General features: G+C 30.7%; 1 protein-coding gene and 1 long non-coding RNA gene across 7 annotated transcripts in view; one reads left to right on the top strand and one right to left on the bottom strand.

The window, feature by feature from the left end:
- LOC142333782 (uncharacterized) overlaps positions 1 to 12431 on the bottom strand; it is a 33685-nt gene extending 21254 nt beyond the window's left edge. Inside the window, exon 1 of the long non-coding RNA XR_012758689.1 lies at positions 12357 to 12431. This is a non-coding gene — a long non-coding RNA (uncharacterized LOC142333782). The remainder of the gene's footprint in view (positions 1 to 12356) is intronic.
- Positions 1 to 25566, top strand: part of LOC142333780 (uncharacterized) — a 67469-nt gene that overhangs the window by 17986 nt on the left and 23917 nt on the right. For 3 of the 6 annotated variants that reach the window (XR_012758688.1, XM_075381295.1, XM_075381293.1), the window contains exons 1-2: positions 13941 to 14056; positions 22746 to 22898. The exons of 1 other annotated variant lie outside the window; for it this stretch is intronic. Coding sequence is in view for 3 of the 5 variants with exons in the window: in XM_075381295.1 (XP_075237410.1) it covers positions 22749 to 22898 (150 nt within the window). In the remaining 2 variants the exon portion in view is untranslated. Of the gene's footprint in view, positions 1 to 13940; positions 14057 to 22745; positions 22899 to 25566 lie in introns of those variants that run through there. 2 more of the 6 variants (XM_075381294.1, XM_075381297.1) reach the window with 2 other exon arrangements.

The following is a 25566-nucleotide window of genomic DNA, read 5'->3' as shown; positions in this document are numbered from 1 at the left end:
AGATTTGCTGATATTTTTTCGCTTTTCCTTGATAGATTATCATCATTCAAAAAAAAAAAAAAAAAACATTTTCACACAAGAGGTAATCGGTTTTGGACTGAGATGCTGCCCGCCAGAGAAACCCGCCCGGAGGGCCTAGCTGCCGTATCGTATTTAAATATGTCAGTGTTAATAATTTAATTTATACATGCAAAGAACTACACTACGTGTATGTCTTTTTCTAAACGGTTTATTTTTCTCTAATTTATTTCGTTTAAAATAAAATTGTCGTAATGATTATTATAAATATAACACGAGGGTGGATAGTAATTAATTAGAAAAAATAAAAAATAAATTTATCAAATCGGTAAATATTTGTTATACTCTCGAGTTTGTTTTTAAATACGTAAAATATATTATTTTTTTACTTAATATAATTATTCATTTACGCTGAATTTGTGCCTGGAGACACATATGTTGTGCGTTTCATATACAAAACGCACATAAAGTAATTAACTTAAAAATATTTCTTCCCTTTAGTAGGTGGATACACAATTAACACAAGTTTGTTTTTATCGTATAAATCGATTTAATTAGGCCATTTCTGGATCCGTTTTTGTTAGATTTTTTTCTTTTATTTTTATTTTCAACTGACTTCACGTGTGTTAAAAAATAATGTTTAGAGTATATATTAACGTAGAGTTTACGATGAAAAAAGTTACTTTATAAAATTCTCTCTCCGCTACAGAAATAGGAGCGATTCCATTTTTGAAACGTAGAAGAGAGCGCGGCAATCGCTCAGCAGTTGACCACTCCTTGCATCGCAGTAGGCGTAGTGCGCCAGGCTTAGCTATATCTGATTTTTGCGGTTTTGATAGTTAATTGAATCGGTTAAAATTCAATCGTTAGAAAGAACTGACCAGATTGAACGAAAATTTTACACGAATTTAAACTTTCTGGTGTTCTATAAATCAATTGACTGCTTCCAGCGGTCTATGATTTTTTATAGGGTAAAATATTTACAATATACCTCATCTTGTCTCCGTTTTGAATATTTCCCGTTTCAAATCGATTTATTATTTTGCTTGTTTAAATTTCATCGTTAAACGTGAACGCATGATATTTTTGATAGCGAATAAAATTCTTCCAAGTCGATATCCCAGTATAAATTTTAAAAATATTATTTAAGAAATATAATATTATAATTAAAAGGTTTGTTAAACTTACGCGTATATTTCATTAAATGGGAAATCCTTTTTCCTCATAAAAGTTTTCTAAAATTTTTTTTTGAATTTCTCGAATATTTTTTTGTGTTGATATATAACAACAGCTATTATACTGACTTCCACGTGCGGTTATTTAAAGTAATTTGTGGGTTAAAGTACTCAGTATTTCGTATAGTTTATTGTTTAATTACTATTTGGAATTATTTTGTATTAAGTTTGTTACTTCTTATTTTTATCTTACCGTAATACGTAATGTTTTATAACATTTTCTGATTATGTGCATTAAAATTTTGGCGGGATATGGTGTACTTACCAACAATATGGAGCAGTGTTGGCTGCGTGCATGTGTGTGTGTGTGTGTATATATATATATTTTTATATTTTTTTATATAATGAAGGATTTTCCTCTAATATTCTCCGTTTAGTAGGTGACACGTTAGATTAGCATCAGAAAGTTATTTGTGTGAAACTTTTTAGCCGTAAGTAATTTTTACACTTGTACGTCGAATGAAATGTAATAAAAAAACATCGGTATTTCAAACGTTAAATTCCAAGTCCTCATTGTTACGGATTTTCTTACAGTTATTTGATTTACTTGATTTAACTCGTACTTACCGTTATTTCGCTTCCCAAACGATGGTGAATAAAAAAATATGTATATTCGGCCTATCTTGACCGGGCAATGGAGTTTATTATTAAATAACTTTAGAACCGACTCATTTTTAAACTAGGTTGACCGATTTCAGTTATTACTTTAATGTGGAAAAAATTACGTCGCCTTTTATGCGTAATTCGTAGATTATTCTGTTAACTGAGAAACTTAACTGTACAACAAAGGTTTTTATACTATCTTTTAACGGTTTCGCCGATCTGAATTCTCACACGGTGGTCTGTTTCTTTCGCGTCTGTAATGTACGCATCTACTTCGTCGAATCAAAATCGTAATGCATTTTAAATCCAAGATGTTTCCAAACAGGCTTCCGCTAGGTGTAGAGAAATAAGTCAAGTTACGTAACGTACTGGAATTTTTCTATTTTATTACCATTTTCTTTTAATGAAGCGTACTAAATTTATCAAACGTTATTTTTACTGAATTCCTAATAGATTTTATTTTAATAATTCAAAGGATAATTAGCCAAACCTGTTTTATTACAACGAAATTCAGTTAAGTCGTATACTTCGCATATTTTACTATTTGTTTAGTAATTCTTTACGCGATTGTTTTACAGTTTATTTTATTTCAAAAACGTACTGAAAATTATCAATTAGGGAGCGAAATTACTTTCATATGAACAGGATGAGAGATTTAAAAACTAAGCGACCCGGTTCGAGCTACAATTATTATCGTGTCACTTTTAATACCGTTGCTACTACGTACGAACTCCGCTATTAATTGTTTATTTTACGACTCTCGTCTCTAGGGATGGGCAAAATCGATTGATTTTAATAATAGAGGTATTAGTAATGGAACGATATAAATAATCGATGATTCGTTCGAAATATGAACGTTACTTATTTTTTCCACAAGTACAAACATCGAATAAGATACATTAGTTTGAGTAATTTATCATTTAATAAGTTTTGACTGTCTACGGGCTACTGGCGCCGCTATTAATCGCTCCCTAAACATTAATTTCTTCAGATGCTGTGGTTTTATTTAAATTATTATCTCGTTGTCAATCAGTACCTAATATTTTGGTAACTTGTTTTTTGTTTTTATATATTGGGTATTCTTACGGTGTTATTTGTCACAGTTTCAGTTAGCGTTGCGTTTTTCAATTTTGTTTCTTTAGTTTTTTGATTAGGTGTACAGAATTTTTCATTTATTTTAGTATTGTAGGAATTATTACTTATTAGAATTTACTCGTTTAGAGATTATTTCGTTAAACTTTGGTTTTATCGAGTTTGATTATTTTTCGTATATAATTTAGCCGTTTAGAAACTTTCTTTTTTAAGTTTTATTTATGAAGTAGAATTATGAAACCAGGGGGAAATCATCGATCGTTTAAACATTGTTTACTAAAAATGAAGACAACAAAAGTGTTTGTTGTAAAATTTGCAAAAAAAAACAAAAAACCATTTAATGTTTTTCGACAATATTACTAACCTCAAAGAGCACTTAAAACGGAAACATTCTTTACAGTTAAATGAAGAATTGGGTAATAATAAATTTTTTTTTGTCTTCAGTCATTTGACTGGTTTGATGCAGCTCTCCAAGATTCCCTATCTAGTGCTAGTCGTTTCATTTCAGTATACCCTCTACATCCTACATATGTAAAACAATTTGTTTTACATATTCCAAACGTGGCCTGCCTACACAATTTTTTCCTTCTACCTGTCCTTCCGATATTAAAGCGACTATTCCAGGATGCCTTAGTATGTGGCCTATAAGTCTGTCTCTTCTTTTAACTATATTTTTCCAAATGCTTCTTTCTTCATCTATTTGCCGCAATACCTCTTCATTTGTCACTTGTCATTTTTCATTTGTCAAAAGAGACAGTAATATTATTTTTCACTCAAGATGCAATGTAGTACAATTAGTTATCGTATCTAACTTCACACGGGCGCTGCTCATTGTTCAATCCTGAGGAATTTACGCCTTATCATATCTCGGATAAATATAACGATAAAAAAATAATACAACTTAAGTACAATTTATTATTATTATTTAATTTTTAAGAAATGAAAATAATAAAAAAAATTACAAAGATTCCAAAAAAAACTTTATGCATAAAATACTACTAGTGGAGGCAATCATTAATTTTGCAAGTTTAATTCATTTTTAGTAAAATGCCCATAATATTTTTACGACTTCCAAATTACTTTCCTATGATCTATATTTTTATGAACAGCAGCCCGAGGGTGTAAATGCAGAATTTTTTTTTTTTTTTTTTTAATAGTAAAATTATAATATATTGATTCGTTATTAAATTAAAAAAAAAAAATAGATAATAAAAATTTTACCAAAATATTAAAAATTATTATTTTTATTCATCTTCTACGTAAACGTATTGAATACGAAAAAACGCAATGCGGCGATTTGTCTAATGCCAAGCTCGGCGGCTACGGGACCACAACGGAAGAAGTGGCAACATAACAGTTTAAATGTTACAATAGTAAATCAGTTTAAATGGCAACAGCGTCTGTCCATCACATCATATACAAGCTTCCTATTACGAATGGTATTGTCATACGTTTCATGTTTTTTATTTACACACTCAAGCTTCTCTCCCTTCCCACACTACGGCAACGACCTTGATAGACATATTCAACAAACCACTATTTTTAAACAACAAAATTGTAATGAAAAATTATTCCATCTAAAATTTCATTCGCCATCAATTGTTTTTAACAATAGACTATTATATATGTTGTCTAATATTAAATTATTTTTGTTATTTTTAAAACTTATTATCAATCTTACGGAAATTAAAGTACATAAAATATTACACAGAAAAACTTTCACTTAAAATGAGATTTTCACTTATTTAATTAGTCTAATAATCAGTCTTCCTAAGAAAACTACTGAAATTAATTTAAGATAATGCAATTCTAATTGAAAATACAAATTTAAAGCAAATTAAAGCATTTTTTGTGAAAAAAATTATTAATAACATTTAAAAAATACATTTATAATAAATTATATTGAAAGTAACACCGTATTGAATGTGACTGATAAAAGCACATGTTTAGCATACGACAAGCCCCATCTAAATTTTGGAAACGTGATCTTTAGTGAACAGAAGGTAAAGAAAAAATCCCGTATTATTTACTTCGAAACCCACCCCATACCCGTTCAGAGATCTAATTAATTTTTTATTTTAACTTGAAAATAGTTTTTTTGTATTCCTCTAAGTTATGATACTCTTTCGATTAAAAACTTCAGATTTTCTCCATGAAGCCTCCCTGATGTACTTGTGTTATACAGGAAATATCTGATCTGGACACCACATGACTTCTTTGTACGCCTATTATATTACATATACATATTTTTTTAAAATGAAAATTACATAAAATCTTACTTCATTAATAACTTCTGATTTTTTTCATATATATATTTTTGTTATTAATGAATTATTATTATTTATTTATTGTTTTTTTTTTTTTTTTTTGTCTTCAGTCATTTGACTGGTTTGATGCAGCTCTCCAAGATTCCCTATCTAGTGCTAGTCGTTTCATTTCAGTATACCCTCTACATCCTACATCCCTAACAATTTGTTTTACATATTCCAAACGTGGCCTGCCTACACAATTTTTCCCTTCTACTTGTCCTTCCAATATCAAAGCGACTATTCCAGGATGCCTTAGTATGAGACCTATAAGTCTGTCTCTTCTTTTAACTATATTTTTCCAAATGCTTCTTTCTTCATCTATTTGCCGTAATATCTCTTCATTTGTCACTTTATCCACCCATCTTATTTTTAACATTCTCTTACAGCACCACATTTCAAAAACCTTTTCTTCTCAGATACTCCGATTGTCCAAGTTTCACTTCCGTATAAAGCGACACTCCAAACATACACTTTCAAAAAATCTTTTCCTGGCATTTAAATTAATTTTTAATGTAAAGAAATTATATTTCTTACTGAAGGCTCGTTTAGCTTGTGCTATTCCGCATTTTATATCGCTCCTGCTTCGTCCATCTTTAGTAATTCTACTTCCCAAATAACAAAATTCTTCTACCTCCATGATCTTTTCTCCTCCTATTTTCACATTCAGTGGTCCATCTTTGTTATTTCTACTACATTTCATTACTTTTGTTTTGTTCTTGTTTATTTTCACGCCATAGTTCTTGCGTAGGACTTCATCTATGCCGTTCATTGTTTCTTTTAAATCCTTTTTATTCTCGGCTAGAATTGCTATATCATCAGCAAATCGTAGCATCTTTATCTTTTCACCTTGTACTGTTACTCCGAATCTAAATTGTTCTTTAACATCATTAACTGCTAGTTCCACGTAAAGATTAAAAAGTAACGGAGATAGGGAACATCCTTGTCGGACTCCCTTTCTTATTACGGCTTCTTTCATATGTTCTATTGAAGAACACTTCAATACTGTTGCTGTTGCTGTTACTGTTGCTGTTGGGTTCCTGTACATGTTAGCAATTGTTCTTTTATCTCTGTATTTGAACACTAATTTTTTTAAAATGTTGAACATTTTATTCCAGTCTACGTTATCGAATGGTCAGGTGATTTTAGAGTAATAATAATAACGAAAGAGAAAATACTTCTGAAACTTCTACTTCATCGGTTAATCAACCTCACCGACGCACAGTACCAGTAATAGCGGATCGCGTTCCTTCCATATCATCAGCCGAAACACAAGGTAGTAAAATTAAATTTAATAAAGTAAATATAGCTCCGCCTAAAAAACAACTATGAAAATAATTATCTATCGCAGAAAAAAGTGCAATCGATATGTGCAACATTAAGGTTGTAGCTACCGATTTTCAACCTTTATCGTCGGTTGAAAATTCTGGTTTTTTAGATTATACAAAAAATTGAACCGGTTGTATACGTCACGTAGTAGGAAACATTTATCGTGTACAATGCTACCCCAAATTTATTCTCGAACGTCGGAAAAAGTTAAAAATATCTTAAATTCAATAAAACATGTTTCAGTAACTACCGATATTTGGTGGACCGATGGCAATAAATTGTTTGTTACATTTAACACGCGGTAACAAACATCATTCAATTGTACCGGCGACTCGCGAAAAATCAGTTGCTCGAACGGGAGTGGCAATCGGCTCTATGTTAAAAACAATTTTCGAAGAATGGAATATCACCGATAAAATAGTGGCAATAGTTGCAGACAACGGATGTAAAATAAAGAATGCGATTAATGAACATTTAAATTTGCATTACCGTCCGTGTGTGGCTCACAAGCTTAAGTTACCCCTGTACAAGATGATGGTAAAAAGAACATAGAGTACTTAGATTTATTGAAAAAATTCAGGTATTTTGTTCGCATTTTAAACGTAGTGTGTTACGGCAACAAGCAAATTAATAACTGATCGTGGGATAACCTGTATTAAAAATTAAACAGGATGTCTGGACCAGGTGGAATTCTATTTTAATGATGCTGGAAAGGCTATTTAAAGATCCATTGTTCGTTACGATATCTGAAATTCCAAAAGCTCTTCGATTTTTGGATGCCTTAGAATGGATAATCGACACCGATTGTATTGTTGTCTTAAAGCCTGTTCGCCAAATGACTATCGAGTTGTCAGGAGAAAGTAGTTATGATGAAGTAATCTTTACGGCAAAGGATGATTAGGTGTAGTATGAGATATGGAAGAGTGATTCTTCCTTGTCCTTGGTTAAATTTGTATTTTCATTCTTTCTCTTTTTATTTTCTTTCTCTCTCTGATAAAGTAGTTATGATGAAGTAATCTTTAGGGCATTGAATGCTACGTGTAATCTGACATATGGAAGAGTGAAACTTCCTTGTCCTTGGTTAAATTTGTATTTTCTTTTTCTCTCTTTTTATTTTCTTTCTCTCTCTGATAAAGTAGTTATGATGAAGTAATCTTTAGGGCGTTTAACGTTAGGTGTAATCTGAGATAAAGAAGAAGTTATGTTTCTATTCATTGATTGAATTTTTTCTGGATTTCTCTCTCTGATAAAGTGGTTATGATGAACTGATATTTAGGGCGATGAATGTTAGATGTAATCTTAGATAAAGAAGAGGTAATGTTTGTTTTCATTGATTGAATTTTTATTGGCTTTCTCTCTCTGATAAAAGTAGAAATGATGAAGTAATTTTTAGGGCATTGAATGCTAGGCATAATCTGACATATGGAAGAGTGAAACTTCCTTGTCCTTCGTTAAATTTTTATTTTCTTCTCTCTGATAAAGTAGTTATGATGAAGTAATCTTTAGGGCGTTGAATGTTAGGTGTAATCTTTGATACTGAAGAGGGAATGTTTCTCTTCATTGGCTAAATTTTTATTTGCTTTCTTTCTTGAGAAAGTAGTTATGATGTATTAATTTTTAGCGTTGAATGTTGGGTGTAAGCTGAGTTACAGAGAGTGAATGCTTTTTGTTATTGTTTAAATTTTTTATCAGCTTTCTCTCTTTCATGAGGTAGTTATTGATGAAGTAATGTGTGAAGGCAGTGAATTTTAGGTTTAATCTGAGATATGGAAGAGAGAATGTTTTTTGCAATCGGTTACAATTTATCGGGTTTCTCTTTCTGATAAGTTTGTTCTTGAACAAGTAATCTCTGAGGGCGATCAATGTTAGTTGTAATCTCAGATACGGAAGAGTGAATGTTTTTCCTCATTGACTCATTTTTTATCGGATTTCTCACTTTCATAAGTTAGTTATTGAAGAATTAATCTGTGAGAGCTTATATGTTAGGTGTAGTGTGAGATATGGAGGAGTGAATGTTTCAATTCATTAGTTAAATTTTTATCGGCTTTCCTTTTCTGATAATGTAGTTATTGACCAAGGAAGCTATGAGGAAGGTGATTGGTAAGTGCAATCTGAGATACGGAAGAGAGATTGTTTCTTGTCATTCGTGAAAATGTACCGGCTTTCTCTCTCCGATAAAGTAATTATGATGAAGTAATCTGTGAGGGCGTTTAATTTTAGGTGTAATGTAAGACATGGAAGAAAGAATTTTTCTTGTTATTGGTTAAATTTTTATCGGATTTCTCTGTTTAATAAGGCAATTATTGAAGTAATCTGCGAAGGCGGTGAATTTTAGGTTTAATCTGAGATACTGAAGAGAGAATGTTTCTTATCATTGGTTAAATTTTTATCGGCTTACTCTTTCTGAGGAAGTCGTTATTGAAGAAATAATCTGTGTGCGCGTTGAATGTTAGATGTAATCTGTGATACGAAAGAGTGAATTCTTCTTGTCATTGGTCAAATTTTTATCGGCTTTCTCTCGCTGATAAGATAGTTACTGAAAAGCCATCTGTGAGGGCGTTGAATGTAACGTGAAATCTGAGATACAGAAAAGGAAATGTTTCTTAATTGGCTAAATTTTTATCGGCTTTCTCTTTCTGATAAGGTAGTTATTGAAGAAGCTCCATTTTTAAATACCACGTTTAAGTCAATAATACTCCATAATTATATATAAAACATTTACACAAGAACAAAACTGATTGAAAAAGGTGATTGATTAGAAAAAACTTAAGAAAAATTTTCTTAACAGTTTAGAAAGAAGGTTTTAAAACATAGAGAAACAAGAAATCAGATTTATAAACTCTAAATAAAGAATTAAGAAATCAAAAGAGTATAAATTAAAAGATAAATCTATGCCTTTATTTCTTTTTTTTTGTATTCAGTCATTTGACTGGTTTGATGCAGCTTTCCAAGACTCCCTATCTAGTGCCAAATGTTTTATTTCAGTAAACTCCCTACATCCTACATCCCTAACAATTTGTTTTACATATTCCAAACATTGCCTGCCTGCAAGATGTTTACCATCTACCTGTCCCTTCAATATGAAAGCGAATATTCCAGAATGCCTTAATATGTGGCCTATATAAGTCTGTCTCTTATTTTAACTATATATTTTTTAATGCTTGTTTTTTCATTGATTTGACTAAACATCTTTTCATTTGTCACTTTATCCACCTGTCTGATTTTTAACATTCTCCTGTAGCGCTGCATTTCAAAGCTTCTACTCTTTTCTTCTCTGGAAATACTCCGATTGTCAAAGTTTCACTTCCATATGAAGCTACGCTCCAAACATACACTTTCAAAAATGTTTTCCTGATGTTTAAATTAATTTTTGATGTAAGCAACTTATATTTCTTACTGAAAGTTCGTTTCGCCTCTACTAATCGGCATTTTCTATTTATTTATTTATTTGGAATTTCCTGCCTTCATCCATCTTTAGTAATTCTACTTCCCAAATAACAAAATTCTTCTACCTCCATAATCTTTTCTCTTCCTATTTTTATATTCAGCGGTCCATTTACTTTATTTCTACTACATTTCATTACTTTCATTTTGTTCTTGTTTATTTTCATGGCAGTAGTTCTTGCGTAGGATTTCATCCGTGATGTTCGTTGTTTCTTCTAAATATTTTTTACTCTCAGCTAGAATTACTATATCATCAGCAAATCGTTGCATCTTTATCTTTTCACCTTGCACTGTTACTCTGGATCTAAATTGTTCTTTAAATCATTAACTACTAGTTCTATGTAAAGATACCATTTGTATCTGTAAACCATGAAAAGAAACTATTAGCCCAGCCCAGTCTAGTGGTTGCTAGACTAATGACCACTACACTACCTCACTCTCTTTTTCTGTTTAGCCTCCGGAATGTGGTCTAACCAAATTTAACTGACGTAGGTGGATGCCCACCATTCCAGCAGGCTGGCCACCATTCTACTCCCCCCCCCTCAATGCAGTGGGGATCCTCACTAACTCAGAAATCACATTCGATTATGTTATTCTTGTCTAACAGGTCCGTTACATACCTCACCCTTGGTTTAGTCCATTTGATGCACACGAAGATCACGTGTTCAACATTGTCGAGGGTGCCTCAATAAAAGCACAAATCATACTCGCTTCACTACAGGTTCGACCTGAAACAGTCATGATCTGACAGGAAATGAGTAAGGAAATAGTCTACATTGCAGCTGTTTCACACTGACATCAGATGACATTATTGGGTGGTTTATTTTTTAAATTGGTTTAACATATTTTAGAATGTGTTTGAAATAAATAACAGCTGATATAAACTTGTTTTAATGCTAGTAGATATCCATAATTTTTCATTCAGGACAAATGTAAAAATGAGGTGAATGAATGTTTACAAATGTCTTCAAGGATAAAAACTCAACGGCAAAAGTTAAAAAATAATTACTTCTTACTTCTCTTAGAAGGATTGACTTCTTAAAAATCTTGAATTTTAAAAAAGGTCAGTAGGATGTAAGTGTCAAATCTGATTTAAAAGGTTAATTGACAGTACATTTGGATGACCGTTGAGCTTTGATTATTAAATTGAGATTCTTTCTATAACTGTAGGTATGTGAAGAGTCGTGTACTTTCTTATTTGTAATGGACCAAGGTAAATCTGTGAGCTGTGAAAAACTTTGGATTGAAAATGTAATATAATTACATTGAATTTTATTAATATTCCCAATAACTGGCTGCCATAAATCCAGATTGGATTAGGGATGGCTTTGTAAATAATTAACTTGTTCAGCGATAATTTTGACTTTAAATTTACAATCCAGTACAACTGACAAAATTTAATATTCAGTTTTTCTCGTTTTTCCAAATGTGGGCCTTTTGTCAAGATGAATACCAAAGTATTTTGTAGAATTTGATTGCGGTAGCTGAATGTCATCGATTATAACAAGTGGACATTTGTTCAGAGAGTGAAACTAAATGTGTACTTTTATTTTCGTTAGACTTTATTTGCCACAACTTCCATCATGCTTCAGTGTTGTTTAACTATTCTTGAAGGTGCTGTGACACGGTGTCTGGTGATGCTTCAATTATTTTCACGCAGTACAAGCAAAGAACATAAGTAAAGGGAGCTATTACAGTGTTGGGAGAAACTGGCATATTTGGAAGTGTATGAATATTACACTTCCTTGAGCAATCCATATATTTATGGAAAATAGTGGAGACAATTCAGTTTGGATTTAACCTTGAAATATCTATTACTTAAAAAAGAACTGAAAATGTTAAAATACTGAAAAGGTAGATGTTGATTAATTTTAAAAAGGCCAGTGTGCTACACCTAATCTGAAGACTTGGCAGATTTAAAAAAAAATAGTAGAGCAGACGTTCTTTGTCTGAAACTATCTGAATATTAGAAAGAACTCTATGAATCTGTTCGATGGTACTATGAAAAGTTTGAAAGCCAAACTTGTAGTCAGATGTTAGTTTGTTTTGTTGCAAAAAGGTTTTAATCTTCTATGTAGAAACTTAAAGTACAGGTATAAAAAAATTATTAACCTCTGATTGTAAAAACCTTTTACAACAAATAGCAATTCAATAATAATAAAAAATTATATATGAAGAAAAATCAGAAGTTATTAGTAAAATAAAATTTTATGTACTTTTGAGTTTATTTCAAAATTTTTTACAGAGGTTAATAATTATTAATAAATCAGTATATTTAAATTAAAAAAAGTTAAAAAAAATATATATGTATCTAAAGTTGGATTCAGACCGATGAGTCCATGGTTACGGATCCGATACCCTCTCACTTCACATAACTACTTCAACAACGTGAAACAGAATTAATATGTAAACTAATATAAAATGCTTAAACGTATCATTTTTATTTACGTGTACCGGTATTTTAAACAAAAGTGGCTGTCAAGGTCTTTTGGCATTGCGTTGCAGTGATCCATAAAAATACTCGTTTATGTCTGATGTTTGTTTTTTATAATTATTGACTTCGGATTCACTGAAAGATTAATTGATTCGAATCAGGGATTCTTGATAACTAACATATGTTAGTTATCTCGATAACTAACTGATTTATGTGATTTGAATCATTATAATGATTAGTTTTTCCCAACTCTAGTTCTTTGCGGCTATATGTCGGCTATATGAGCCGTAGCATTGTCCTATTAAAACCACGTATAATCTATCCGTTCTGCAGGTATAGTGTTTACAAATTGTTGCACCGTCTGTATGTAGCGCTCATAGTTCACAGTGCCGGAAAGAATGTCGTGAAGTTTCAACTACTGATATTGCACGCGAAACTCCCATTTTTTGTCCGCGGAGAGGAGACTAGTGCACTGATGTGGATTTCCGTACGCGAGATGCGTGAATTCTGTGCTTTCATGGTAGTTCCATATTGATGGAACCGTGCCTCGTCGGATCGAAACCGATCGTTGAATTCATCCCCGTCCGAGTTATGACATGAACCGCTGACAGAAAGCTACACCTTTTCCAGTGTCTTCAGGTAACAACTCGTGAACGACAGAAATTCTGTGTGAAAATTAAAAAAAGCTAAAAAAAATATATATGTATGTAAAGTTGGATTCAGACCGCTGAGTCCACGGTTACGGATCCGATACCCTCTCACTTCACATAACTACTTCAACAACGTGAAACAAAATGAATATATAAACTAATATAAAATGCTTATATATCATTTTTATTTATGTGTACCGGCATTTTAAACAAAAGTGGCTGTCATGGTCTTTTGGCATTGCGTTGCAGTGATTCATAAAAATACTCGTTTATGTCTGATGTTTGTTTTTAATAATTATTGACTTCGGATTCACTGAAAGATTAATGTGATTCGAATCAGGGATTCTTGATAACTAACTGATTTTGATAAGTTAGTTATCGCGATAACTAACTGATTTACGGGATTTGAATCGTAATAATGATTCGTTTCTTCAAACTCTTTGCTGACCACTTTTGACTTGTCCGATCTTCCCGAGTTAATTTTTAATTTAGACGATGTCACAAAAAAAAGTACAACTAATTTCTTGTAAAATATTTTAAGTACATTTTTATAGAAAAAATTAAAATAAGTTTGGTGCTGTGTGTCGTTTCAAAAGTATGCATTTTTAAATTAATATCACCTCCGATCGTCATGGTCAAAAATGTATAAGCAATTAAAAATGATTACCGGCTGTTTAATTTATTAACGAAAATGTTTTTTTTAATTTTTACGTATAACTACTGCGTTTTTGTGTTTTATTACTTTTATGTTTAACAAAAACATTATTATTATTCAGTATTATAACGAGATATCGTATGTATTGAAGTACACAATAGCATCTGTTGGCATTATTGAACAATCATTAATAGTGTGGACGTTTGTCTAAGACCGTTGTAAGGGAGGTATTTATATTCTAATATAAGTATTATTTATTTGGTGGTGTTCACTTTTGTTTTTCTGACCAAGTAAGTAATTTTATACCATTCTAGTATAAATTAATAGAATTTAAGTTTGATTTTTTTATGATGAATTTGTCATTACTAATGCTGTACGGTTAAGTGCTCTACAATGTAATCATTTCTTAAAACATTCCTGTGTTAAATAGTCTAAGTTAGCGATCGTAAGTTAATTCGTTAAATTATATTTATAATATAATGGTTATATCGGGCGATATTGACAATAATCCAAAGGTTTGCCGTTTATAGTTATAGTTACAAATTAACCAAACTTAACCTAAGATCGCTAACCTCTACTAATTAACATAAATGTTTTGATTATTTAAATAATTGCAATAATTACTGATTTATAATTTAAATACTCAAAACATTTAACAGTAATGACGTATACGATAAAAAAACATTGGGTTGGATAACATTGCATAAGTTCTGTGATTATCTTTTTTTTTATTGGAAATAATAATACTTAATTTCTTATTCATATTCTACGATACTAATACATAAGAACAGCGGATAGTTGACAGTTTTGCAATAGACTGTTGAAGTTTTCAATTAGGTTATAATTACAATAGGACCCCGATTGTTCGTCACCCGTTAATTCATCTCGTTCAATAATTCGTCATCCTTCTGGAAAAATTTGTGATTTTTATTTTAGAGGTACAATACTGATACACAAAAGTAAATTAAATTTGTAATTACTAATAAAAAGTACACCATCTGTTAGGCCTACAGCATAAAAATTCACTTAATTGCGACTGATGTTTTTATATGAGCCTATTGTACATTATGTATAAATTACAGTAATCATGTGAGAAAAGAACTGATAAAATTACTTTACATATCTTTCATTCATATAAACATTTTCATTTGGGCACTATTATTTAATCAGTTTTTTCATATTTCTTACACAGTATAGTACTTTATTATCAAAAGAACTGTAATTACATCATTTCTCTTTCATTTCTAAAGTTCATTACAGTAGTGAACTTTGCATTATGCGAGTCAGTTGTTCATACTAGTGTCGTACCTATTAGTGTGTACTGTACTTAACGAAGCAAAGTTGTCTAGCAAATGTGGAAGTTATAAAAGTTTGAGATTCTTCAACACCTGTATAAGGATGAAAGTATCGTTAAACTATCACAGGAATTCACAATCCCTCATATATCAGTAAGCAATATTAAAAAAAAATTCCGATAAAATAGAACAATTTATGAGTAAAATGGAAGTTACTGATGGTGATGTAACAACCAGAAAGAGAATGAAAACAACAGAAAATGCTGAACTTGACAAACCAATGTACATTTGGTTTGCACAGTATCGTAGTCAAGGTCTACCTTTAAATGACTCATTAATTATTGAGGCAGTTCTTCAAATGGATGAACTATTAAATGACGATCCAGATTTTAAAGCCAGCCAGGGTTGGCTAAATAGTTTTAAAGTAAGGCAAGGAATTCGCCAGCTTGCAATTGAGGGCAAAAAATTAAGCGCTGACAGTCAGGTTGTAGTAGAATATTGTGAAAGTTTAGTTCAAAAAATAAAAGTCATAATTTAAGTCATGCGCAGGTGTATAACTGTAACGAAATGGGATTGTCCTGTAAGGTGCTTCCTTAGAAAACCTTAGCATCTTCTTCCTGGAGCTCTGAGGCTGGATACAAAGTAAGGAAAGAACGCATCTACAATCATGTATGTTCTATCACAAGTGGTTGTCATAGACTTCCTATAGCTGTTATTGGCAAGTCAAAAACCGAGAGTTTTTAAACATATAAATCGTGACTTATTACCGGTGAAATATTTTTCACAATGAAGTGCTTGAATGACAAGAAATTTTTAGCCGGTGGTTTTACGATGTTTTGCGCCTGAATTCCAGCAACATCTTAGAGAAAATAAATTACCAGAAAAGGCAGAATGCAAAATTTAGGTCTTAAATCAGCAAATTTTTAAAAACCAATTTTTACATTATGTTTTTCTTTGAAGGCTGTGTACAATTCTTTTACGTTACATAAGATGAGCTTTTTTGAATATTAATTGTCTTCCTGTCAGCTTGCCTTACAGAGACACAATCCTTCTTTCCTGGCAACATTCAGCTGTGCTGATCATTGTGGTAAAAATGTTGGTCACATTTAATAACATTTTCATCAATTACGTGACTTGATTTCTTTTTGCAGATTCGCGGCAAAATTCCATTTGTTTTAACTAATTGTTTGGATTGAAGGGCTAAATGCTGACCAACACTAAACTCATTTTGAATTTTTTGATTGTTCCAGCTTCTTGGTAACAAAATTTTTTCCTGGGTTGATTTAACTGTTTTCATTTTATCTTTTATTTTAATGATTAATTCTTCACATTCCCTACCTAAATCAGCATAATTTTGTGGTACTAAACTGGTTTCTTCTGTAGAAACTATTTAAATGAAAGGATTTGTTTAATTTACTGGTAACCGACTTGGCTATTTCCGTAACATTATTTTTTGAAATTGGTACCTTTGTGCTTTTCGATAATTTTTGAACCTTATCGGAGGAAATGCCAAGTGCTGATCAAGCTTTTTTTCACAGACATGAGTATTACATATTGAGGCTCAAATATATCTTCACATTCCGGTTCGCTTTCTGTATCATTTTGTGGTTTTTGTATTTTGTTTAAGCATTTTGTACACAGTGCTCTGCCTGGAATTAATTTTAAATTTGGATTGCATGTTAAAAGTGTCAAAGATATTTCCAAGATAGATCACCTAGTGTGATAGCTAAATGGGTCCGAGTGACTTTTCCCATTAGTATGAAAATATTTATCTAAATATTCAATTTTATGAAAAGTACAGATACTTTTTGTTTCAGTACATCCACTTCTTAAAGATATCAATGTTATTTGCTGTTTAGTAAACTCTAAAATATCGTGCAATACTGAAGATCTATTGTAAGTCAATTTGTGACATACTGTTTCAGTATAAATGCTAATTGAACACTCCATAATCTGTTTTTATAAAATGCTAGGGTTCTTACAATAACAATACAGTTAGTATAATTTATAAAACTACCAATTCCACCTCACTTTGTCTTATTCCAGTTTCTCTACAACTAAAATTAAAAATTTCTCTAATTAATAAAATTAGAAATAAAAGAGAAGTTCACTGTTAATAAAATTACTTTTTAAACAAGTATATATTACCTAACCACAGTGTTAACACTAGCAACAATACAACATGTCGCATTGAAATCAAAACAGTAACGGAGACTTCTCTACAATGTTTACATTCAGGATTTTGCAAACATTTATGTCCAACCATGTCTATTTATTTTCGTGTTTAAACATGACTGTGTGTATGAGTCATACTTTAAGTAACAAACTATCTAGAATATAAGCTATCTCATTATAGATATATCAAAATATTTTTTATAATAGACCTTCATTATAATCTGACAAAATACTTGCTGTGAATTTTTTTCTCATCTTATTTTATTTTTATTTGTTGATATTATTATTGTAATTATTATTACTATTGTTATAATTTTACGGTTAGAGGGATGGTGTTTTCAGTGGTTTTGATGGCTTCAAACAAAATAAATTTTATATGGTTTTAAAGTATATAAAAAATACTTACTACTGTAAACATTTCAGATTTTTGCAACCTGTCCCGCAAATAGTTTTTGGGCCCCAAAAATGAGACATTTTCAAAATCTTATGATTTGGAGCCATTTCTTTTAATGAAGGACACTCAGAACAATCATTTTTTTTTATAAGTACTACTAGTATCTAAGAGTTAAAAGTTAGAAAATAGGCCTGTTACCCCCAAGTCCTTCATTATTTATTTTGGGTCCAAAATTTGAAAAAAAAACTACAATTTGTAAACGTAACTTCAGTAAACATTACAAGATTTGGTTATGTAACAAAATGAATTTTGAGTACACTAAGATGAAGTTCCATCTTTACTCTTTCCAAAAAACCCTTTTTGACCCTCTCTATGATGTAAAATAAGAATGCTACAGCTTATAGAAAAAGTTATGTAAAGGACTGTTTTTACCTGTTGGCGAGTTAGAAAATATTCTATTATGTAAGAAAAAAAATTTTTTAAATATAAAAGTATTTTTTGGCCACTGCAAGGTGGGTAGTTATCATGTTTTAAATATCATTAAAATCAAAAGTTTTGAAAATTTGTTGAATTAAATTGGAATACCCCAAAACACAAAGACAGAATAAAAACATATTTGTAACTGACTAAATACATGTCTACTTAATAGTCTCACAAACTATCAATTCTATTAAAAAGCCACTGAAATTAAATAGCATGTAAAAAAAATTAGAATTATAAATATTTGAAAGTGATTTATAAAACATATGAACATTGTGTATAAATATTTATACCCCCTTAAAATTAGTTCTGCCTCTTGTTTATTAACTTTTAATATGTAACATAAAATTTGTTGTTAGATTTGATGATAAATTGAATAAATTGGTTATCGCTAAAGTGAGTACTTCCATTTCCTGAGGGGTGCTAAGAGACCTAAGGATCACCTGGATTTAATTTAAGTTTAATAATTTATTTATTGAATTTAAAATTTTATATGCACATAATTTAAATGTTACATGGTGGTAAGCAAGGTATAACATAATGTCGAACTTAGATATGAGTAAACAAAGATGTACACAGCAATATTATGAATCTGTTTCACAAACATGACTGTAATATAATAAATAAAAGTTCCATAAACTTGTGCATATTTTGACGTTTATATATCTAAACAAGCTTGCATTATTTATTTTTTAATTTCTGTTTAAGCTGATTAATATATTAAAATATTTATTCTAAAATCGGAATTATTTTTGTAACATAATTGTCATCAGTTGAAATTGACCAGTTTGCAAATATTTTAATGTTGTTTGTTATAAGGTTTTTAGCTTAATTTATATGATTAAATCTCATAAAATTCATTATACCACATCTAAGTTGCTTCCGTGTAATTTTGCTGTTTTATTTTTAATTATTAAAATTTTGTGTAATTTTCATTGATTGCCAGTAGTTATTTGTTGTGCTCCTTTAAGCGTTAGACTATGCATAAAACTGATATCAGAAGCATGAGACTTATCTTCTTTAACAAGTCATTTAAATGTAATATTTATTAAAAGTGTAACAAAGATGCACATAATACAAAAACTCATTTGAGCTACATGTGGCTCACACAGCCTCCTGATGTTCTTTAGTTTTTAATTTGAGGTCCATGTGAGCCTTATAGGGATCACCTGATTAATTTTAGTATTATTTACAAAGTATTCTTGTATATAAAAAAGTTATATTTATAACTCTTAAGGAAACTACCTATTTACATCTTTTAACTACTGTTATTATTACTTACATCGTACTATGTTATAAAAAAATATTTACAGAAAACAATAACATTACATCAATTCTGTTCATAATTTCTATCATGTAATTATCAATTTTTGTTATAAAGAATTCAATACAGAACTTTTTTACACAAAATCATGATCAACAAAGTTTCTATCAAATTTTTTATGAGGTGACAAAATCAGTCAACAGCCGAAGCAATAAAAAATAAAAGAAGGTATCATACACATAACATTTTGTCATCACCCTTTTGATAATTTTTGCTGAGGTTTCTCTATCATCTGTTTACCTCTTCATTTTGTAGCAGCCACTGCATCTCTGTCTTGCTGTTAACTTCTTACCTTCAGTGTTGATCAGCCTATCTACTCTTGCAGTTTCTTTTGTAGATGCACCTTGACTGATTTCAGTTTGCACATCATTGTCAAACATCTGTAAAACATGTAAAGTCAATTCTTCCCTAAATATTTGGGTTTTCGTTGGAAGTTTCTGTTCTTTGATAACAGGGTTGTATGAAAACCAAGCACTGATAATTGATGTTTTTTGACGTAAACAGTATTTTAAAAATGATTTTTTTATATCACTTGATTGACTTGACTCAACCAAGCAGCAGATTCACGCTTCGTTTGTGGATCATACATGAAGCAGCAGCTTTCATCCCCAGTTACAATTGTTTGCAAAAAATTTGGGTCGCTATAGGCAATTTCAATGAAGTCTTGAGCGCAAGAAAGACACACCTGTTTTTGTTTTGCGATCAACAAATGTAGAACAAAATGAGAGCATACCTTTCAGCAGTTAATTTTTTCTTTTAAAATTTTACGTGCCGTGTCTACCGATGTTTAACACTTCAGCTATGGCCTGAAGGGTAAGATGAGGTTGTTTGAGCAGAGCGTTTACACTTTTGCAATATTTTCATTATGAACAGCTGTTGATGGCCTTCCACTTCGTTCATCGTCATCTAACGACTCTCTACCGTTTTTTAAACACTTCTATCACATTTATGTTGAAGTACAAGCAGGTGTTCATCTCCGAATGCTTGCTGTATCATAGAATAAGTTTCAACGAAAGATTTTTGAAATCTAACACAAAATTTTATCGCGCTTCTCTATTCCATATTGCAAGCTCCCACAAGATCACAGGAACACAATGTACTTGGCCGAATATAACTCGAGACTAGAGTGACGAAACGTGATGAAATTTTGTACACACACTTGTCAGGCATTGTGCTACACATTTCCCTGATTGTTTGAGAGATGGCGCTACTTGTATCGAATACAGAAATTTTATTCGGGAACTTTTCAGACCTACTGTACATATAAGTACTTCTGCACTGTTGTAATCTGTAACTACCTTGGTTTCGCGGTGGCCTTTCCTTCTGTTAATCATTAACAAATGCCTGTTATTTTTCCATTTCAATATATATTTTTTTTTTGTACCAGAACCTTGGGCTGTAACTAATTCAATTTTTTCAGTTTGGTTTCTGTTAATTGTTTTGTATTTCCTTTTTGATTAGCCATTAATCAACCAGCAAGATTTGTGTAACAATCAAGTAACTAAGAAGTCAACGATACCCTTGTATACCAATTTTCAAAATAGTGTTCATCCAACATCAAGTAATGGTCCAACAAGCTCCAACACATTTTTTCTGGAACCCCTTTGCTTGAAATTACATCTTTTCTAGCATATATCTTGAGATTCCATATATAGCCACAGACAAGGCATAATTTTAAAAGTTTCACCCTGTGCTGATGTCTTTTTTTTGGATAGTTTTGATGAAAGACAAGCTGTCCCCCTGAAAAGAATTATTTTTCATAGATTCACATCTCTTCCTGAGGATTCATTCCTTCTTGAAACTTTGGGAGAAGCTAGTCGATGAGTTGTTGAATTTTGTACAGTCTTTCATCGTATGGAACATTTCCATTATTTGAGGCATGGAACATTCTCAGAAGAATCTCAAATATGTTACGATAAATTAGCTTACCAACTTGGTTATAATACAACAGACTTGCTATATACTCGGCGTTTTACTAACACCCATCCACAAAATTATTCCACAGAATCTTTGCATTACATTCATATAAGTTGTATACCATTTTTTCAATCTAGAGCTTTTTTATAATTATTGATTGCTCTGTTCTCCTTCGAAATTCAATCTTTTGTTTCGCATAATGATTTGTCTCATCGCCTTAAGAAATTGAAAATGCATGATTGATGAAAAGTGCATAATACACATTTTGGGAGGTTGGCATCTGTACCTTTGCTATTATTTTTCATCATGTAACTAATAGTGGAAAAACATTGGGATAAAATATCATGTATATCTTAAGTTATTATTAAGTTAGATTAGATTCATTATCTCCTTCGTTGTTATCATTTTTTAGTGCATTGTTGAAAACATTAGAGCATTGGAGGCTCCCTCGGTGCACACTCCAAGATATCCTCACCTTGACCAGGAATACAAGAAATCTGAATATTGCTGCTGCTACGTAAGTCAGCCAAATTACTGACAGAATCAGACATTCATAGTTCTATCATAACTTTCCTCTGAATCACTCTCTATAAACCTCTAATTTTTTGTCTTGTCATTTACGATTGGTTTGTCAAATTTTGATCTGTATTCAGGGTTTTCATCAGTCAGTGTCAAAATCAGCATTTTCACTAGAACTCGTTTAAAAATAAATCAAAACACGAACTGTTATGCTGGATAACACTAGAATTAGGTTTGAAATAAAATAAATGTTTTTAGGTTTAGAATAAAAAATTTTTGTTAATTTTCCAGTAAACAATTAAACATTTCTAGTTTGTAGAAAATTTACTTCTGAGGATAAGAATGTAAATAACATCGGTTAAAATTAAACAGAAATTTAGTTAATAAAATAAAAAAAAGAAACTAAATCTGGAACTAAATGAAAACAAATAGAAAACTTATCAATAACAGAAAAAATTCATAAAAAATATATTTAAAAAAATAAAAATCACGTACATTAGTATGTATCAAAGAATCAGTGAGCCAAGGGCCATGTCACATGGCCTCTTAGAGCGATTAATTTGAGCCATGTATATGGCATCATCTGTTAATATCATTCGTCTGTTGTTGTGTTCGTACCATTTTCATTGAGAAAGCTTGCATCAGTATCAAATATAACTCCATTCAAGGCACCAGAAAACATAAACAAAGAACAATCATTAAGGAGTTATAAGACAGCTGTTTATGAAAAACTCAACAGTATTTTTTATATATATATATATATATAATTTATTATATATTATTATATTATATTATTATATATTATATTATTTATTTTTATATATATATATATAAGTTTTTATGGATATTTATTTTAATTTTTTGTTTTTTTATAGATAATGAATGGGTCTGTAAATAATATTTTTAGTAATGAAGATGTGCCTCTTAATAAAAATATTAAATTAGAGACTGAACAGGATAATGTAGCACAAATGATATCCTTTTTTTTACCACATCACATGACTGAAACTAATACATCACATGAGCATGTAAGTTTTTTTATTTTTTTTTTTTTGTAAGTTTGAGGCAATATTTTACTTTAATTCATTTCTTTCTAAATGTTTATTCCTGTTTTCCAACAGTTCTTAATTCTTTTGCTTTACTTTTCCCTTCTCTCTTCTGAGCAAATGTTGTTTCTTTTTTCTACCTTTTTGTGAAATCGTTACTGGTTTTCTGAACATTATTCTGTATTGTACTATCTCCTTGAAAAAATATTTCCATTTTCATTTAAAACCACTGAAATCTGTTGATTTCCATTCTTTTTTTCTGTAAGTGTGGTTGAAAATCTGTTTTGTGAGACTGAAAAAGATTTGGCTGTTCGTTTTTGATTGAATTGACATTTTGTCGGTTTCATTGCGTTTGTAAATGTCTTTATTACTTCTTAATTTGCATTCTTAGCGGTTCTAGAATCTTTTTCAATCTTTTACTCTATTTTTCTTTTGGATTTATTTTATCTGATTTTAAACTGAAGATGCATCTGATGCAGATGCCGCTGCTAAAGACGCATGCAGTCAACTATCCTTCACTACCTGTATTACTACATCCAACTTTATTAACCATGTAAAACACACACTTTGTGCAAGGTGGCAAAATGACTGGGTTGCCATGTTAGGTAACAAACTTTGACATCTCAAAGGTACCGTGTTGCCACAGGATTCCTCCCACAGGAAAATTCGCTGAGAGGAAGTGGAAGTGGTTCTCTGGCAATTATGGATAGGACGTACAAGAGCTTCTCACAGGTACCTGATGTCAGCAGGAAATGCACTGATATATGTACAATGCGAGTGCCGCTTGACTGTGTGCCACATCCTTGTGGATTGTTATGCGGCCTTGCATTGTAAATTTAAATTGTCCGGGAGTTTTCATCAAATCCTGGGCAGTAATAAAGAAGTTTCGGACTGGGTATTTTTATTTCTTCCAAGTATTAGTATTTTACATACTTTTTAATAATAGTGTGCTTAAATTTTTTATGTACAGTAGTTGTATATTTTTGTTTCACATTTTAGTTAAAGTTTTTTATTTTGTCATTACTTTCAGTATTTTGGTTTGAATTTTTATTTTTATTTTTAAGTTTTTATTTTATTTTAATTTTGTTGTTGTCTTATTAGATTTTATATTTTATTTCTATATTTCAGGTTTTTTTTTCTGGGCTATCATAATGAAAATGTTTTTTGCCCAGAAAAAAAACTGAAAAACTGGTCCCCTGTTTGATTACTGTATTTTAGTGCCTGATTTTGGGATCTACTGAGACGTTCATTTTGTTGATAATATCTTTTGTTAGTTGGTAGGCTAATTTTATTTTTTTCTTTCTTGTTTCATTGGTTTTTTTTTAATCTAAATCATTAATTTGTATTATTTCTTCCATATATTTAAATTTGTTAACTTTATTGATTTCCCATATTTCATTTTTAGGGACTTGGGGTATGTTAGTTGGTTGTGAATTCTGCCTTTTTCAAAGAAATCTTTAGCCTTATTTTTCCTTCAAATTATTTTAAGTATTTTACTTGTTCAGCTGCCTTTTTGAGGTTCTCCAAGAAAATTGTAATGTTGTCAGCAAGGGCTAAGCACTTACTTTCAATTTCAGACTCAATTTTATTTACTAGTCTGTTCCAATGTTTTTCATATTGTTTTTCCCTTCTTTTATTACTTTCTGTTGGTCACAGATAAAAAGAATTGATGCTGAACTCTCCATTGTCTTCTGTTTTAATTTCTAATTCTCCTGATACTTCTCATACAAATTGACTATGAAATCAATTTTTTTTAAGTTAATATAAATACTATTTAAGTCAAATCATTTTTGCACAAAGTTCAATCGGAAGTAATTGAATATAAACTAGATTTGTAATAGGCTTAAATAATTTCATATCATCTGCAAAAAATGGAAAAAATTTGAATAGTGTATGAATAAACTTTCATTTATAAATACTATGAAAATTGGAGAACCCAAATGCATGCTTTGTTTTACTCCAAATGTAACATAAATAGACTTAGAGATAAAGTTATCGGTTTTAACATAGGAAATTTGTTTGTACAAAAGAAATAAAAGACAACAATTTATTATTAAATCCACATGCAGCGAGTTTTTTAATAAGTAATTTGATATTAACTACATCAAATGCACAACGAAAATCAGTGTAAATTGCATCAACATAATTACCATCATTTAGTACATCACCAGTATCTTCTGTATATTCACACAAGTTTGTTCGCGTAGATTACATTCTAAAAAACCATCTTCTTCAGGAACTATATTAATTTGTTTATGCAAAGTGTGATTTTCATACAAAAGAGCTTGGCAAAAAATTGCATTTGCTGGGGTAGGTTAAACGATTGTTTCTCAATTATTATAATTAAGATTTTAGTCCAAAACTAGCATTATTGAAGCGTACAGTGTTTTTTACGAGACAACCTATCTTTAGTTTCAATGATTATTTTATGGGGAAAAACACATCATTGCAATCATTGAAATAATTTGAATAATATGACGATATTTTGAAAATAAAGTATATAATATTAAGCTTTTAATTGAGGTTGGAATGATTTAAAAAGATCATTCAAAAAGTACAGCTGCAAGTAGTAGTTTAGCATGTTTGTTGCTATAATAACCAGCAACACACAGACATGGTTTAATAATGCCTTTCACACAGTTTTGTCAGA

The sequence above is a fragment of the Lycorma delicatula genome, chromosome 13 (genome assembly GCF_047948215.1).
Source record: "Lycorma delicatula isolate Av1 chromosome 13, ASM4794821v1, whole genome shotgun sequence".
In the NCBI taxonomy this organism is placed as follows: Eukaryota; Metazoa; Arthropoda; class Insecta; order Hemiptera; family Fulgoridae; genus Lycorma; species Lycorma delicatula.
This window is presented reverse-complemented; position numbering and strand designations above follow the sequence as displayed.